The sequence below is a fragment of the Rhea americana genome, unplaced genomic scaffold (assembly GCF_003343005.1).
Source record: "Rhea americana isolate MKP2758 unplaced genomic scaffold, rheAme1 scaffold_507, whole genome shotgun sequence".
Classification (NCBI taxonomy): Eukaryota; Metazoa; Chordata; class Aves; order Rheiformes; family Rheidae; genus Rhea; species Rhea americana.
In genome coordinates, this window is record NW_028186654.1 from 20,855 (window position 1) to 36,129 (window position 15,275).

At 58.8% G+C, this 15,275-nt stretch overlaps 2 protein-coding genes across 2 annotated transcripts in view; both read left to right on the forward strand.

The window, feature by feature from the left end:
• LOC146588558 (C5a anaphylatoxin chemotactic receptor 2-like) overlaps nt 1-379 on the forward strand; it is a 3,318-nt gene extending 2,939 nt beyond the window's left edge. Inside the window, exon 3 of the mRNA XM_085317792.1 lies at nt 365-379. Coding sequence (XP_085173918.1) covers nt 365-379 — 15 coding nt within the window. The remainder of the gene's footprint in view (nt 1-364) is intronic.
• A 26-nt stretch (nt 380-405) lies between these two features.
• Nucleotides 406-7,207, forward strand: DHX34 (DExH-box helicase 34). Its single transcript, XM_085317796.1, has 16 exons — nt 406-1,239; nt 1,400-1,711; nt 1,902-2,162; nt 2,438-2,540; nt 2,633-2,850; nt 3,221-3,395; nt 3,517-3,710; nt 3,901-4,002; nt 4,202-4,438; nt 4,537-4,704; nt 4,848-4,959; nt 5,248-5,354; nt 5,447-5,704; nt 5,878-6,054; nt 6,138-6,261; nt 6,613-7,207. The coding sequence occupies exons 1-16, from the start codon at nt 538-540 to the stop codon at nt 6,744-6,746; spliced, it is 3,384 nt and encodes a 1,127-aa protein (XP_085173922.1). The 5' UTR covers nt 406-537; the 3' UTR covers nt 6,747-7,207.
• The last annotated feature ends 8,068 nt before the right edge of the window (nt 7,208-15,275 follow it).

Consider the following 15,275-nt stretch of genomic DNA (forward strand, 5'->3'; position numbering starts at 1 on the left):
CGGTGCAGGAGGGGTCCCCGGGGTGCAGGGGGCCCCCGGGACCCCGGGGGTGGTCCCAGGGTGCAGGGCTCCCGCGGTGCAGGAGGGGTCCCCGGGGTGCAGGGGGTCCCCGGGGTGTGGGGGGTCCCGGGGTGCAGGGGGGCCCCGGGACCCCGGGGGTGGTCCCAGGGTGCAGGGCTCCCGCGGTGCAGGGGGTCCCCGGGGTGCGGGGGGTTCCCTGCATGTGTGGGGGGGTCCCTGGGGTGCGGAGGTGGTCGTGGGGTTCGGAGGGTCCTGGGGGTCCCAGCTGGGGGCAGCAGGAGGCTCCCGAGGCTGCGGTAGGGGGGTCTCTGGGGCAGAGGGGTGGCCCGGGGTGTGGTGGGAGCCCCCTGCTCCCTGACACTCTCCCCTGCCCACAGGACMCCCAGCTCGGGCCGGGGGCCGCTCCAGCTCAGCCGTGCCCGCACAGGCGCCGGGACGCTGGCCCTGCGACGCCCGGCTCCCTTCTGCCCGTCCGAGGGGCCGGCGGCTCCCTGGGCGCCGCGTGGAGGCAAGGAGATGCCGTCGGAGAAGGAGAGCAGGTCCAGGAGGCCGGGGCGGGAGCCCTCGCCGGCCCAGTGGGACTGGGACTGCCCCGTTACGCGGCGCCGGCTGGAGGAGCTGTATTTCCGCGAGCAGGATTACATCCGGGCAGGCTCCGAGGAGAGCCGCAACTTCTGGGCCTTCTTCGAGCGGCTCCGGCGCTTCCAGAGCCGGAGGAACGAGCATGAGCGCGAGCCAGCCGCGAGCCGTCGCCCGGCAGAGCCGCCCGCTGCCTCCCGGCTCCTCGACCTGCCCCGACAGTATGACGCCCGCTACCGCATCAACCTGTCGGTGCTGAGCGCCGACGTGGAGGGGCTGGTGCGAGGCCGGCGGCCGGACCCAGGCCTGCCCCGGGAGCAGCTCTCTGAGTTTCGCATGGCCTTGCTGCACTACCTGGACTTCACCCAGAAGCAGAGCTTTGCCAAGCTGGCCAAGCTGCACCGGGAGCGGGCAGCGCTGCCCATTGCACAGTACCGGGACCGGCTCCTACGAGCGGTGGCCCAGAACCAGGTGGTGGTGGTGGCTGGTGACACRGGGTGCGGAAAATCCACGCAGGTGCCCCAGTTCTTGCTGGCGGCTGGGTATAGCCACGTGGCCTGCACCCAGCCACGCCGCATCGCCTGCATCTCGCTGGCCAAGCGTGTGGGCTTTGAGAGCCTCCACCAATATGGGGACCAGGTGAGCTCTAGCGTGGGGAAGGCAGCATAGCTGGGGCCGTGCGCATGGGCAGGTCACCACGCTTGGCTGAGTGGGGTGAGGGTAGCTGGCAGGATGGCAAAAGCCATTCGTTGTCCACTGCAGGCTTTTTCTCATTGTGCTCCTCCTCTTCTCACTCCAGGTGGGCTATCAGATCCGCTTTGAGAGCACCCGCTCTCCTGCTACCAAGATCGTGTTCCTGACAGAGGGGCTGCTGTTGCGGCAGGTGCAGCGGGAGCCAACGCTGCCAGGGTACCATGTGCTGATCGCAGACGAAGTTCACGAGCGGCACCTGCACAGCGACTTCCTCTTGGGGGTCCTGAGGCGACTGCTCCCCTCTCGGCCAGACCTTAAGCTGGTGCTCATGTCTGCTACCATCAACATCCGCCTCTTCTCAGGATATTTTGGTGGCGCTCCTGTGCTGCAAGTGCCAGGAAGGATCTTCCCCATCACGGTGAGAGCTGAGGGGAGGGGAGGATGGCAGGGAGGAGAGGAGCTGTGCTGTGCTGTGCTGTGCTGTGCTGTGCTGTGCTGTCTGGGCTGTATCTCTGGTCACAGGGCAGGAGAGAACCCTAGGTCCCCAGACTCCTCAGGGCAGCTCCCTCTGAGGTCTGCTCAGTGCAATGCTGTGTTTGCTTCTGCAGGTCATCTACCAACCTATCCCCAAGGAGGAGGCAGCAACGAGTGGGAAATCAGAGCGCCTGGATCCCCGCCCATACCTGCGGGTACTGCAAGCCATCGACCACAAGTACCCGCCGGAGGAGCGTGGGGACCTGCTGGTGTTCCTGAGCGGGGTGGCCGAGATCGGAGCGGTGCTGGAGGCAGCGCAGACGTACGCCACGCACACCCAGCGCTGGATCGTGCTGCCCCTGCACAGTACCCTCTCTGTGGCCGAGCAGGACAAGGTGGGTACGGACCTCTGCCCCTGAGTTTGGGTGGATGCTGCCAGTCYGGCATCACAGAGCAAAAGTCCTGGTCCTGGTCCTGGCAGCACCTTGACTGCAGGTGCTGGAAGTGGGTGCAGCCAGTGAGTGGCAACCTATATYTACCCGACTCCCTATGCTCCTCTTTAGGCAGCCACTGCTGTGAAAGACAGCTCTGCTCTGGCCCTTGCAGTCCTGGGTGCAGTGTGGGAACGTGTTGAGGTACCAGCGTAGGACTGCCCTTTCCCCTCCCTTAGGTGTTCGATGTGCCTCCTCCTGGTGTCCGGAAGTGCATCCTCTCCACCAACATCGCAGAGACCTCCGTGACAATTGATGGCGTGCGCTTCGTACTGGATTCTGGTGAAGCCTCCAGTGCCCCTCTCTGTTGGATGGGAAGTTGTGTAGTTTCTAGTGCCCTGTGCTGAGCTTCTGCCTCCRTCCTGCCCCTCCAGGGAAGGTGAAGGAAATGAGCTATGACCCTCAGGGCAAGCTGCAGCGGCTGCAGGAGTTCTGGATCAGCCGAGCTAGTGCTGAGCAGCGGAAAGGGCGTGCTGGCAGGACAGGCCCTGGTGTCTGCTACCGGCTCTATGCTGAGTCTGACTACGATGCCTTTTCACCCTACCCTGTTCCAGAGATTCAACGGGTAGCACTTGATGCCCTAGTGCTTCAGGTAAGGGCAGTTCCCTCTGACCTGGTTGGGGTTCTTATGTSTGCTGGGTGGGGGTCTGGGGAGATGCTGTAGGAGACCTTGTCTCTGAGATAAGCCTGACCAGCTAAGTATGAAAAGAACCTGCAACTTGAGTRTTGGGACATGATGTGGCCCTTGCGGCTACAGCCCAGACCTCTGCCTCCTGGGAAGGGAGATGAAGTAAATTCATGCCTCTGCTTTGCATTAGCCCCTGACTGAGCCCTTGCGAAGCCCCTGGCTCTGAGATCAGGGCTCAGGTCAGTGTGGCACAAGCCGCTGGGCTCTGTTTCCATTTGTGCTGGACAGACCAGTGAGAGCAAGGGATGTCACGCTAAATACAGTTCTCTCCCAGTTAAAGAGCATGGGGCTGGGTGACCCCCGGACTTTCCCCTTCCTGGAGCCCCCTCCGTTGTCCAGCTTGGAGACCGCCGTGCGGTATCTGAAGGACCAGGGAGCTCTGGATGAGGCTGAAGAGCTGACGCCCATTGGGAACCTGCTGGCCCAGCTGCCAGTGGATGTGGTGGTTGGTGAGTGATCCTGGCTCTCCAGAGCAGATGCGGTGGTGCCAGCAAGGGCACTGCGGAGCAGTGTGTGGAGCAGAGCGAGTGGTCCCCTGCCCTCACTGCCTCCCCTGCCCTCGCTGCACAGGCAAGATGCTGGTCCTCGGTGCGCTGTTTGGCCTGACCGAGCCCACGCTGACTGTGGCAGCTGCTCTGAGTGTGCAGTCCCCATTCCTGCGTCCTGCCCACACCAACCCCGACTGTGCCACAGCCCGGCGGCCCCTCGAGAGCCCCCACGGCGACCCGCTGACACTGCTGAATGCCTTCAATGAGTGGGTCCAGGTAAGACTCCCACTTGCCTGAGGGGGAGGCAAGAGACTCCTTGGGGAGGAAATTGCTCTGCTTTGGGATAGGTGTGTTTGAATCCATAGAGGAGTTTGCTGGAGTGAGGGTGGGGGCTGAACTGGCGGCAGGGAGCGGCAGGAGGGACAGCTTGTCCCTGCTGGGGCCTGAACTGTGCTATCGTGAGCAGGTGAAATCTGAGCGGAGCGGCCGTTCCCGGAAATGGTGCCGGCGGCGAGGCCTGGAGGAGCATCGGCTTTACGAGGCTGCCAACCTGCGGCGCCAGTTTCAGGTGGGGCAGGGCTGGGCCTGGGAGTTCGTGCCCAGTCTGGGGAGGGATGAGGGGACGTTTCCCAGAAGGGCTGGTGTGGAGAGGAGTTGAATTCGCCCTGAGTGTGCAAGGAGCACTGTGTGTCCCAAACCTGCCCACCTCCAGACCATGGGGGCTCAGCGACCTTCTCCCTTCACTGGCCTTTCCTGCCTCCCCTCAGGAGCTGCTCCGAGACCACCAGCTGCTGGAGGTAGCATCCAGCCAGCCCACTGACAGCTACAGCCGACAAAGCCGGCACCGAGAGCGCCGGGAGCTGCATCGGCTGTGGCGGAGCCACACGGAGACAGAAGGTCGGAAACGCAAAGTGCTGAAGCTACAGGACGGAATGGCTGGCTCCTCCAGTGAGGAGGAGGAGGGTGGTGCCCGTGGGCGTGGGGAGCACAGCATTGATATTCAGGTGACCTGCTCTGTTTCTGGCCTCACACCTCCCATGGGAGGCAGTTGGTGCCCACACAGCTGGATTCCAAGCATGAGTGATCTTTTCTGTTTCTGCAGGATGTCAAATTCAAGCTTCGGCACAATGTGGATGAGCTCCAGGCTGTATCTAGCTCTGTCCTGTCATCCTCGCAGCTTGCTCTGCTCAAGCTGGTGCTGTGCAGGGGCCTTTACCCCCAGCTGGCCGTGCCTGACCAGCTCAACAGCAGCCGCAAGGACTCTGATCAGGTGGGTGTCCTCACCCTGTCCCCATCCACAATGCCCTGTACCTCCTGGGGAAACAGTGTATGAGACATCATTAGATCTTGCAGGCTGTTCTCTCTACAGGGGCTGYACACTCTCCTCTGATGCTGATTCTGCTCTTGTTGCAGATTTTCCACACCAAGAACAAGCAGGGTGTTGTGCTTCACCCAACCTGTGTCTTTGCTACAAGTCCAGAGCTGCTGCAGGCCAAGGAGGGTTCGGAGCGCGGGGGGACTCAAGGTGGGAGAACAAAAGTTGCTTGTCTCCTCTGCATATCACATCCCTGGGGATGGCTGTTGGGCAGACCCAGAGCACTGTGTACCCTGGGCAGCAGCTCTGTTCAAGCAGCAAACCTTGAGCCCTGAGCAGCAGCTCTGTTCTGTCCCGGCTTCTGGGCCAGTGCTGCTTTATCCATGCCAACTGTTGGACGAAAGCACCTCAGGCTGTCGGGTTTGAATTGTCCAGGCAGATCCAGGTCTTTGGGGATAGGGAGAAGTGGAGGGTCCAGTGTCTTATATTACTTTGCAGATTCCAAGGATGGCCTGAGCCGGCACCATCAGCTCCTTGCCTTTGTCTCACTGCTGGAGACCAACAAGCCCTACCTGGTGAACTGCGTACGGGTGCCAGCCCTACACGTGGGTGCTCAGCGCCTCGCTTGCCTCCGCTTTCTCCCTGTGTTCTCCCTCAGCTTTTTCCTCCCCAGGTTGACTGTGACTTGCTCCTCCAGGCTCTCCTGCTCTTCTCCCGTTCCCTGGACACGAGTGCAGACTGTGCGCGGCTGGTGGCAGACGGCTGGCTGGAGCTCACTATCCCTGACGCGGAGGCTGCTCTGCGTCTGCTCTCTGCAGCCCTGCAGCTTCGTGCCGCATGGGAAAAGCTCCTCAACCAGCAGCTGGAAGGCCGGAGCGGGGAGCCTGGGTGCCAGCCGAGCTCCCGGGATGTATCCACGCTGACCCGAGGGCTGCTGGAGTTCCTGCAGATAGAGGTGACGTGGCTGGGATGGGGGTGGCTGGGCCGCAGGAGCGTGCAAGCCGTGAGGACAGCGTGCCTGGGATGGTTTGATGTTGCCATCTCAGTGCATTGCTGTTGAGTTTAAGGCTGCATAGGGAGACTGAGAGCRCTGACTTGAACCCCCCAAATCACCGTGTGCTCCTGCAGGTGCTGTATAGCCTGCGCCAGCTGACCGGGCTGGAGAAACAAGCCCTCTACATCGGGCCCCAGACCGTGGCCGCTGCCCCCAGGCTCCCGGGACTCTTCCAGGACACTGAGATGAAACCTGATGAGGTGAAAGGCGGCCACAGGGTGACAGACTATCTCACGTACAACTGCCTAGCTGTGAGTACAGCCTTCTTCCCCGAGGCCATGGTTGGCAGCCCCCAGGGTCATGTGTTCCATCGCCCTGCCCTCGTCTCCCACAGACTGACAYGGACCTCTACAGCAACTGCCTGCGGAGCTTCTGGACTTGCCCACACTGTGACCTCCACATGCCCTTCACCCCCCTGGAGCGAATGTGCCACGAGAGCACGTGCCGGCCCCCGGAGGGTGAGTCCCCAGCTGCTGTGGCCATGACAAGGGGTGAGGTGGGAGAACTGGCCTGGCTTCCCTTTGTGTTCCCTGGGTGAACCTGGGCAGTCCCATCTCTGCTCYGCGGGTGGCAAAGGACGGAGCAGTTGGGAGCCTCACTGAGCTTGTGCCAGTTTCCAGCCATGCTCTGTGTCCTTGGGACCCATGAGGCGTTACTGAAGAGCAAGAAATGAATGTTTGGGGGCAATTTAGGCTTGGCTTTGTTCAGATTACCCTGGAGCACACTGCTGGGCTGGAAGCTGCCTTGTGCCTCCTGCAGCAGAGCCAGGGCTCTTCCTGCTCTGTGCATAATGCTGTTTTCTCCTGCAGACCATCTGGAAGAAGAGTCTGGAAGCTCATCCAAAACTACAGCCCTACACAGACCGTACCACTGTGATGTTTGCCAGCAGGATTTCATGTTCACTCCTACGGAGATCCTCCGGCACAAGAAGCAGCACCAGTGACCCAGGGCTCTGTGCAGGGGTCTGCGCTCCCAAAGAGCGGGGCCTCGTGGTGAGTGTGTGCCTTGATGTCCTTCCCGGCCCTGCAAGGAAGACGACGGGTTCTGCTGGTGTAGACAGTGTGTGAGCTGGGCGCTGGGATGCCTGGATTCCCCCATCTCTGGGAAGGAGYAGAGACCATCCCTGCGGAGCACCTGGCTGGTGGTCCTACTGCAAGATCGCAGATGGGCCAGGGCACAGGTTGAAGACCCCCTGCCCCGTCACAGTGCTGCTATCTCCATTGCTCACAGGCGAGTTTGTGAATGTCTGGTTGGATCCCCAAAGGAACGTTGTATTTCAGGAGCAGTCTAGAAGCTCCTGCAACTCATCAGTAGAGTTGACAGCAATCCTTTTTGGGGAGTGATCCTGGTTTGTTCTTTATTTTATTTTATTTGTAAGTTGTAAATAAATATCCTTTTGATGAAGCTCAGTGCTGTATTGCTGTATTGAAGTGCTGCAGAAGGCTGGGGCGGGTTCACTTCCGTGCCAAGGCCTGCCTGCCAGGTGCCCTTCTCAGGACTGCAGCCCTTGGATGCGGCTGGAGCCGAGGATCCGTCCTGGCTTGGGCTGGGGGCTGCAGCAAGAGTGGTGCCTGCATGCAAAGGCTGCAGAAGGGGTATTGGGGCTGTCTTGTGCCTGTGATGCTGCACAGCCCGGCACGGCCAGCGTGTGGCACTCGAATACCAGGTTTTCGGYGTGTCAGGCCTTTGCAGGCAATGCCCTGTCTCATCCCACGCCGGTCCAGCGGCAGCCGGCCCCGGGGGAGGACTCGTCTGCGCCTTCAGCGGTGCGCACGTCCTGCGTCCCGTGGGCGTCACTTGGGCACCCTGCTGCCCCACTCCCGYGCGGGACAGCCTGCACGCCGCCCCGTGCCCCGTTTGTCCTGCTCGGGCGTTGTGCAGGGTCGACCCGAGCAGCTCCGGCCCGAGTCCCTGCCGGGCTGGGGCCGGAGGCGGCTGGAGGCTGCGTGGCCGTTCCCAGCTGCTGCTCGTGGCCTTGCTGTGCGGTCTGAAATCCCCCGAATCAGGGACTCTTGCCCACGTACACTGGTGATAAGGAGGTGCTGGAAAGCAGCCTGTCAATTCCYAATCCCTCAATTAAGAGTGAAGCACGGCAGGGTGAGCCACGGAGCCAGGCCCCTGGGACAAATGGGTCCATAAAATGGGTCCATCGAGGGTGTTTGTGTTCAACCAGARGCTTGCAAGGCCTGGAGGCACCAGGGCGCTGGAGGGAGGGCACAGCTTGGGTGACCTCGCCCTAGGAGCTACCCTGCCTGCAGGTGTCCACACTGTGCTTAGTGCTAATTACACCCTCATTAGCGTGCCTAGGGGCTGCCYGAGCTGGGGCAGTGAGCAGCTTGGGGAAAACTCAGGGGAGAACTGGTCGAGGTGGGTCCAGCATGGACCTGGGTGTCCTGCTGGCACCAGCAACAGGAGYGATGACTGATCCAGAGGATTAACTGGTCAACACGCTGGGAGATTTGGGTGTAAAAGGCGCTCAGAGAAATGCTAATTAATTAATGATTCCTGCAATTAGTGCTCCGATGGAACTTTGCTTCTGCAAAGCCCTTTGTGAGCACCACGCTGTTAATCTAATAATGGAAGAGGAGCGATTTTAATTACCGGTAGTGCCTGCTGCTCGCCCTGCGCTCGCCGGCATAACCGCGTGGTCGGAGGAAGAGCTGATTTCGGAGGCCCTGGCAGCCGAAGGATGTGGGGCCGAGCCCGCAGGTGCCGGGGTCCCGCAGGGGGTTCTGCCAGGGCTTGGGTTAAGCCACCCCGCAGCAGCGGTTCCTCTGTACGAGCCCTGCAGGTCCCTGGGCTTGCGCCGAGCCCGCGGCCAGCCCCGGCACGCAGGCAGCAGCCCAACCCTTCTCCCTTCTGGTTCCCCAATCGGCTAAGTGAAGAAAAGCAATTAGAGGAGAAACACGGTCGCTGGAGAARATGAATGGAGGCGCTTTCCCCACAGTCCTCACTTGCTTTGTAATTGAAAAAGTTACRACGGATGCATGGCATAAACCCAAATCATTTGCCGGTCAAAGCTGGCATTTAAGTGTTATTTAGTCAAGGGGKTTTTCACCTCTTAAAACCTGCATTGTCTTGCCATGTTCCCGCGTGAACGCACCCAAAAGGCCGCTGCGGCGGCCGGTGCTTCTTGAGGCTTCGCTGGCTCCTGTGACAATCTCAGGACTTGGGAAACACCTGCAAATACGCTATGAGTCACAGGTGACAAGTGATTTATGAAAATGCCTTTCTGAAAGAGATGACACTATGTGTTATAACAAAATGGAGCAAAAGGAGATGAAAGCTTTAAAGATGTGGGTAGTGCACAGTCCCCCCAGAAGTGTACAGTCAGGTAGCCGTCTCTGAACCCGGGTGCGATAATCCGGCTCACAATAGTTTATTAATAAAAAATCAATTGCAGTGAATTATTTTCTGCAGCCTAATTAAATATGCATGAATGTTACCTTAGAGTAAAACGGTGCCCATATGCCCTCGTCAATGAGATTTATGGAAAGCGACTTTAAATCCTGAATTTTAAAGCTCTGAAGACGTGATTGTAATTTTTTCGTAACGGCTGTGACAACCGGTGCCAGCTGCTGCCGGCTGAGCGGGGCGGGAGGTGGGTGCAGGTGCCTGAGGACCCGCGAGCCCCGTCCCGCTGCTGACAGCCCTGCATCCGTCTGCCCGTGTCCCTGTGTCCTTGGGCATCCCCGTGTCCCTGGGCATCCCCCGTATCCCCTGGCCTTCCCAGGCATCTCTGGGTCCTTGAGCGTCCCCGTGTCCCTGGGTGCCCCTTATCCCCATGTGCCTACGTGCCCCCATGTCCCCAGGCATCCCTGTGTCCCCCGGCCACTGAACTCCTCTCCAGCCCTTTTCATCTGATGAGAAACCAGGGCCAGGGCTCTGCCTGGCTCTCAGGTCAGTCAGCATCCCTCGGTGGCAGCTCTGCGATGTGAGAGAGCCCTGAGAATTAATGATCATTGTGGAGGGAGCCTGGCTGGGCAAAGCCATCGCGGCAGCTGCCGGAAGCTCCCGGTGCTGGATCTGGTCTGTCCAGAGGCTTCCAGTGCAGGATCCAGCCCACCCACGGGCTCCTGGTGCGGGATACAGCCTGCCCAGGTGCTCCCAGTGCAGGATCCAGCCCCCCCAGGGGCAGACGGACGCTGGTGTGGGAGCAGGGGTGGCAGCTGATCCCAACGACTCAGTGCCACAGTCCTGGCTGACGCCCCAGGAGGCTCCGCAGGCTCCTGCGCTCGGGGCGGGAGCGGATTTTCCTGGCTTTCTCCCTGATGGGGGCTCGGCAAGGAGGACGCAGCCAGTGCTGGAGCACCACAGGCTGGGGGTGGGGAGGGGGGAAGCGATGTAAAGCTAATGGAAAACGACGACTTGTGAGTCGCCAGCTTTTTCCGCCTCCTACTGCACATTTCCCTCTCGGTCCCTTCGCTTGCAGCCRCTGCTGCGGATGCTGGTGAGCTTGCAAGTGACTACAGGCGGCCCTGCAATTCGGTTTTGCTCCAGGTTAGTGGGAGGGCTTGGGCTTAGTGATGGCTTTTCCATCAATTTACATTACCTTGGTGCCTGAAGCCACTGGTTTTTGCAGCTGATGGCAGCTGGGAGCGGTGCGGCTGGCGGAATTTGCACCCCGTGCCCAGCACCACGACTGCAAACACAGCAGTAACTTGTCAGATGTCTAAACTCTGCTTCCACCCATTAATTAGCAGCCAGCACATTGTGTTAGATTCACATGGGTTATTAGCATAGTGTCTGGGTGGGAATCTTCTATTAATTAAAGCAATTTGACATCATTTTTAGCTCTTTGACATGTTACATTTTATTTGCCATTAAATGCTGTGGTGTTTCACATTTTACCCACTGATGAGTATTTCACAATTAATGTTTGCTTGTGTCACTCACCACCGACGGCGAGGCGCACACGTATTACATGCTATTAAGTTGTTTCGCTACTTTGTCAGGATAATTCCCTGTTTCTGAGCTGCCTTCCCCTAATTAGAGTTGCGTTGGCTGTTGCAATACACTTTTTGTGAGCCAGGTCCTGGCAGCGGTGCCACAGGGGAGCTGCTCTGGATCAGCCCACGTAGGATCCAGCCTTTCTGGGTTTTCCTATTCCCCCTTCCYCTAAATTCTGGCCCAGAGCCAAGTTAAAAACCCAGTCACTGTTGGAGTTTAAGCAGCTGTATGCCCATTCTGGGGCAATGACCTGTTCCCACTGCAAAATTTGCCAYGATTCCAGCTTTCCTCATTGCAAAGTTTACCATGCAGAACTGCGTCACCAGGCTAGATCCACTTTTCCGCCYATAAACAGAGATGGGGGAAAGACGTCCTCCCCAAGATCACTCCGTCCTGCCAAAGCAGCAAAGGACCCAGCATGATGGGGGCCCTGGGCTGAGCACCCCCGTGCTCCAGGGCAGCTCAGCGTCGGCCCCTCTGCTGCCGAGGCTGGAGGATGCAGGTGCGGGAGGATCCCGGTGCCGGAGGATGCTGGGGTGGAGGATGCCAGGGCAGGAGGATGCTGGGGTGGAGGATGCCAGGGCAGGAGGCAGCAGCCTGGGGGGCTGCGGCAGGTCGGGCTCGCTGCACCTTGTGCCACCAGTGCGCATCTCCGGGATCCTGGCCTCCCCCGGGATCCTTTGGCTGCCTCCGTTCTCACCCACAGGAGCTCAGCACTTGGCTTGGAAACRCCTGGCAATCCCAGGCTCAGGAGCATTCACAGCCTCTTCTGCTTCTCAGGGCTTTGGGTCAATAGCAGTTTCCTTCGAAGTGACCATTTAACTTTCTGCTTGGCATGAGACGCGGCATTCGCAGCAGCCGGGCTGCGGCTCCCTGCTCTCCCTCCTGCCTGGCAGGGACATCGGAAAAGCCCCGGCCTGCTCACTAACCTGAGTTTGCTCATGCTGTACCGTCAGCTTGCGCGTAAATAGCAAACACATATTTACCAAGGATCTCAAAACTCTCTGCTGCTCTCATTTAGCTCAYCCCCTTCCTGGTGGCTGAACAGGGACTTGCTTTATTCCTGCACCTGGGCCTGAAACAGAGACTTCCCTGTCTGGAGGTGAGAAAAAAAAGAGAACTGCATTAGGAAAAAAATAGCACCGTGTAGCTGCCAATTGTATCACTGCTTTTAAATGCTGTGTCTTTGGCTCAGCTTCTGATTAAAGAYAACCGAGTGGCGATCTGAGAGATTTCTGTAATTATTTTTGTTTCACACAGAAGAGAGCAAACAATATGGTAAATATTAGCTAGAGACCATGATGCATTGGCTAGATGGAYAGTCATCGGGGGAGCATAAACCAGCTCTCCCTGTCTCTCCGCTTGACCAGGCTCCTGAAAATACAATATTGCTGTTGCTTTTTATGCAATCTCAAAGTGAATTGCTTATTGCTATTAAAATAAGCTCAGAGCAAAGTAGTTTACATAACAGAAAATTAAATAAGGCTGCTGTGGCCATAAAGAAGTAGGATTAATTCAGCTGGATAATGAAAACCACAAATTCAAATCTTATGCAATAAAAATGTTGGGGTAACTTTTTAATTAATCAATAGCTCTTATTACCCTTTTTCCTTAAAAAAGAAAAAAATAAAGGCAACTTGCTGACGTTGTGAAATTGTGACGTCCAGCAGCCTGTGGAGGAGGAGGAAGCCACCGTGGCCCCGGCCCCAGCCAGAGACCCCGGGAGCCTCCCGGTCCCTCGCAGCCTCGCGGAGCCGCCGGCCACCCCCGGGGCGGAAACCCCAGGTCCCAGCAGCGGCTGCACCCGCTTAATGCCGCCCTGCAGCCGCCCAGAGCTTGCAGGCGTCACGGCACCGTTTCAGCGGAGTGGCCGGGAGGTCTGACCTTGCTGCGATGTTGCAGCAGAAGACACACTTCGTTTTTGTTAGACACACTCCTGTTTGGCTAGAAAACGGGCTGTAACACAGAATTTGGGTGAGTGCCATAGACAACAAGTGGCTGCTGACGTGCCTGGGTGGTGCGATGGGTTGCAGGGTACGGATCCAGGATCCGCGGCAGGAAAATCTCCCGCCTGGGGAGCCAGAGCATCCTGGCAGCTGCAGCCTCCCTCCCTCCTTCGGGCGGCAGATGCGGGAGAGGGACCCCAGCAGCCCCTGCCGCCGCCGCTCGTCCCCTCCACCGCTCCCACCGCTCGTCCTGCTCCGCTCCGGAGCGCGGCACTGGTGGGGACCTGCCGGGTCCCGTGCCTGCTGCCTCAGGGCCTCGTCGGGTCCCCCCGCACACGTCTGCGAACAGCTTCTCCGCCGCCGCCTGCCCTCGCCCAGCCCGTCCTCTCCTCCTCCTGGCGGCTCGGCCCCTGCTGCCCCTGGGCAGCCGCCGGCTCCGCGCCTCCCTGCAGCGGCCTGCTGCCCGGGCGGCTCCCACATGGCACCYCTCCGCCAGCTCCTCTGCCACTTCACAAGCTGCTGTCTCCACCTCTGAGGACCTCCAAGGCTCCTGCTGACCCCACAGGCTCTCTCATTCACTGGCGAGGGGACATCATCAGCGCCGCAGCCTCCTGTGACACTTGTCCTCGTGCTCTCGGGCTTCAGATGATCACTTCTGTGTACTTCTCCCCAGCTGCTCCTCTGGACCAGGGAAGATACCTCTACACATCTGCAAAGCCACCACACTGTCCTGCACGTCTGCAAAACCACCTCACTGTCCTCCTGCTGCTCTAAGACCTGCAARAAAAACAGAGTCCCCTTTACACCCGCACCTGTTGTGTTACTCTGGCATTTCCCATGCAGAAAGTAGTTCTTTGGGACCAAACTCAGTCTCTGCCAAGAAGACCACTGGAGGCAAACCCGCGTCAGGGTTCTGCATTTGCTCTGCCTCTCGTGGCTGAGGTGCAATCGCATCTCCAGGCAGCACGACACAAACAGCACTGGGAGTCTGCAGAGAGGCCTGGGGCAAAAACTTGGTGAGCAGGAGGGGAGACACTGCTCTTTCAGCAGACACTGCCCCTCCGCCAGCCATGGGTCCCCTCCCCTTCATCGCTCCACCAGGCCCTTTAGTCCCAGGCCACAGCTCCAGCCCTGCGCTGTCCCAGCTCTGCCCATCTCCTCCCATCCCTGCGCTCTGGCTGKTGCCTCGGGGCAGCTCCCTCCTCCTGCGCGCTCCCTAAGGCAGACCCGAGCCCAGCCGGCTGCAGCAGCCAGTGCTGCTGTCTGGGCCCAAGAGGTGGAGACGACASGTCTCTGTCCAGAAGCATCCTCAAGATAAAATCAGAGGATGCTGTTGACAAAGCATGGAGCCAGCAGAGCGGAATAATTCCCTGCATTCAACAGCTCCAGCATCTGCCACGAGTAACAAGGCTGCGCTTGGTGCAGTGTTTTGCCCCACTCCAATGGCCCCCCTCTGCCTTGCGTTTGCAATTGGCCACGTCATGATCTGTCCCCCCCCCTGCCCTGCGGCACTGCAGGAACTGAGAGCGCGGCTTCGCGTGCAAGCGGCAGCCTTGCATTAGAGTCGGAGAAGTTGCTGTGCTAATTGCAAGCCTTCTGTCCCCAGGTAACTGGAATTAAATCTCCAGGGGGAAGCGGCACGCTAACTGCTCATCGATTGCTCTGTCGGCAAACTCCGAGACAGTTCTGAAATACAAGGCGATAAAGAGAAGGGAATTGTTATCCATCTAAGAGAGAGACAAGGCTCAGGGAAGCAGTAATCGCTATTGAAGCAGCGCGCAGCTGCGTGGCGTGTGCAGCGGCTCTCGTGTGCGCCTGCTCTGCCACATCAGGGCAGCTGCCCTACGTCTTTACATTTTCAATGTGGACAGAAGCTGACGTGCAAACCCCACCCCAACCCTCACAGCTCCCTRTCCCAGGCAGGAGGCCACTTGCTTCATCCGCTGGACTCAGCTGATACAAAAAACAAAAAAAAAGGCAAGGTGCAGGAGCCAGAAAGCAAGCAAATTAATAATTAAAGAAGGAAGCAAAGATGTAAATAACCCTGTGATCAGGAGGAGAAGAAGCCATCAGATGCGGCAAATGCTAATGACAAAACGGGGGACAAGCTGCTGCAGCAGGAGGCCAGTGCGGCCCGGGGAGGCGGCTGCAGCGCGGGGACGCGGCGTCGCGCCAGCCGCTGCCATCCCTGCTCCGCGCCCGCCCGCGGCCCCGGGGACCCTTCTGCCAAGACCGTCAGGCTCGGGTGAGGTGCAGTGGGGAGAAAACAAATTTTTGCTCTCCATTAGACCTYTGCTAAATTAAATTACCCTGGAATCCCTTCCTTTTAATGAATCGTATTTTAAGCAAGTGAAGTAGAATAAATGATCAGGAAAGGAAACGCAGTACAGATGACCTGGAAATTATGGAGCCATTTTTAACTCCAGTGCTTTTTAGAAATCTTGACTTATGGTGCGGCTAATGTCAGCCCTTTAACAGGGGGAAGAAAAGGGGGAAAAAAGAGAAAAAGGAGAAAAGAACAACTTGATCTTAAATCACTGCCCTTTAATTTTTTGCTCTTCGCTTCCTCCGCTAAG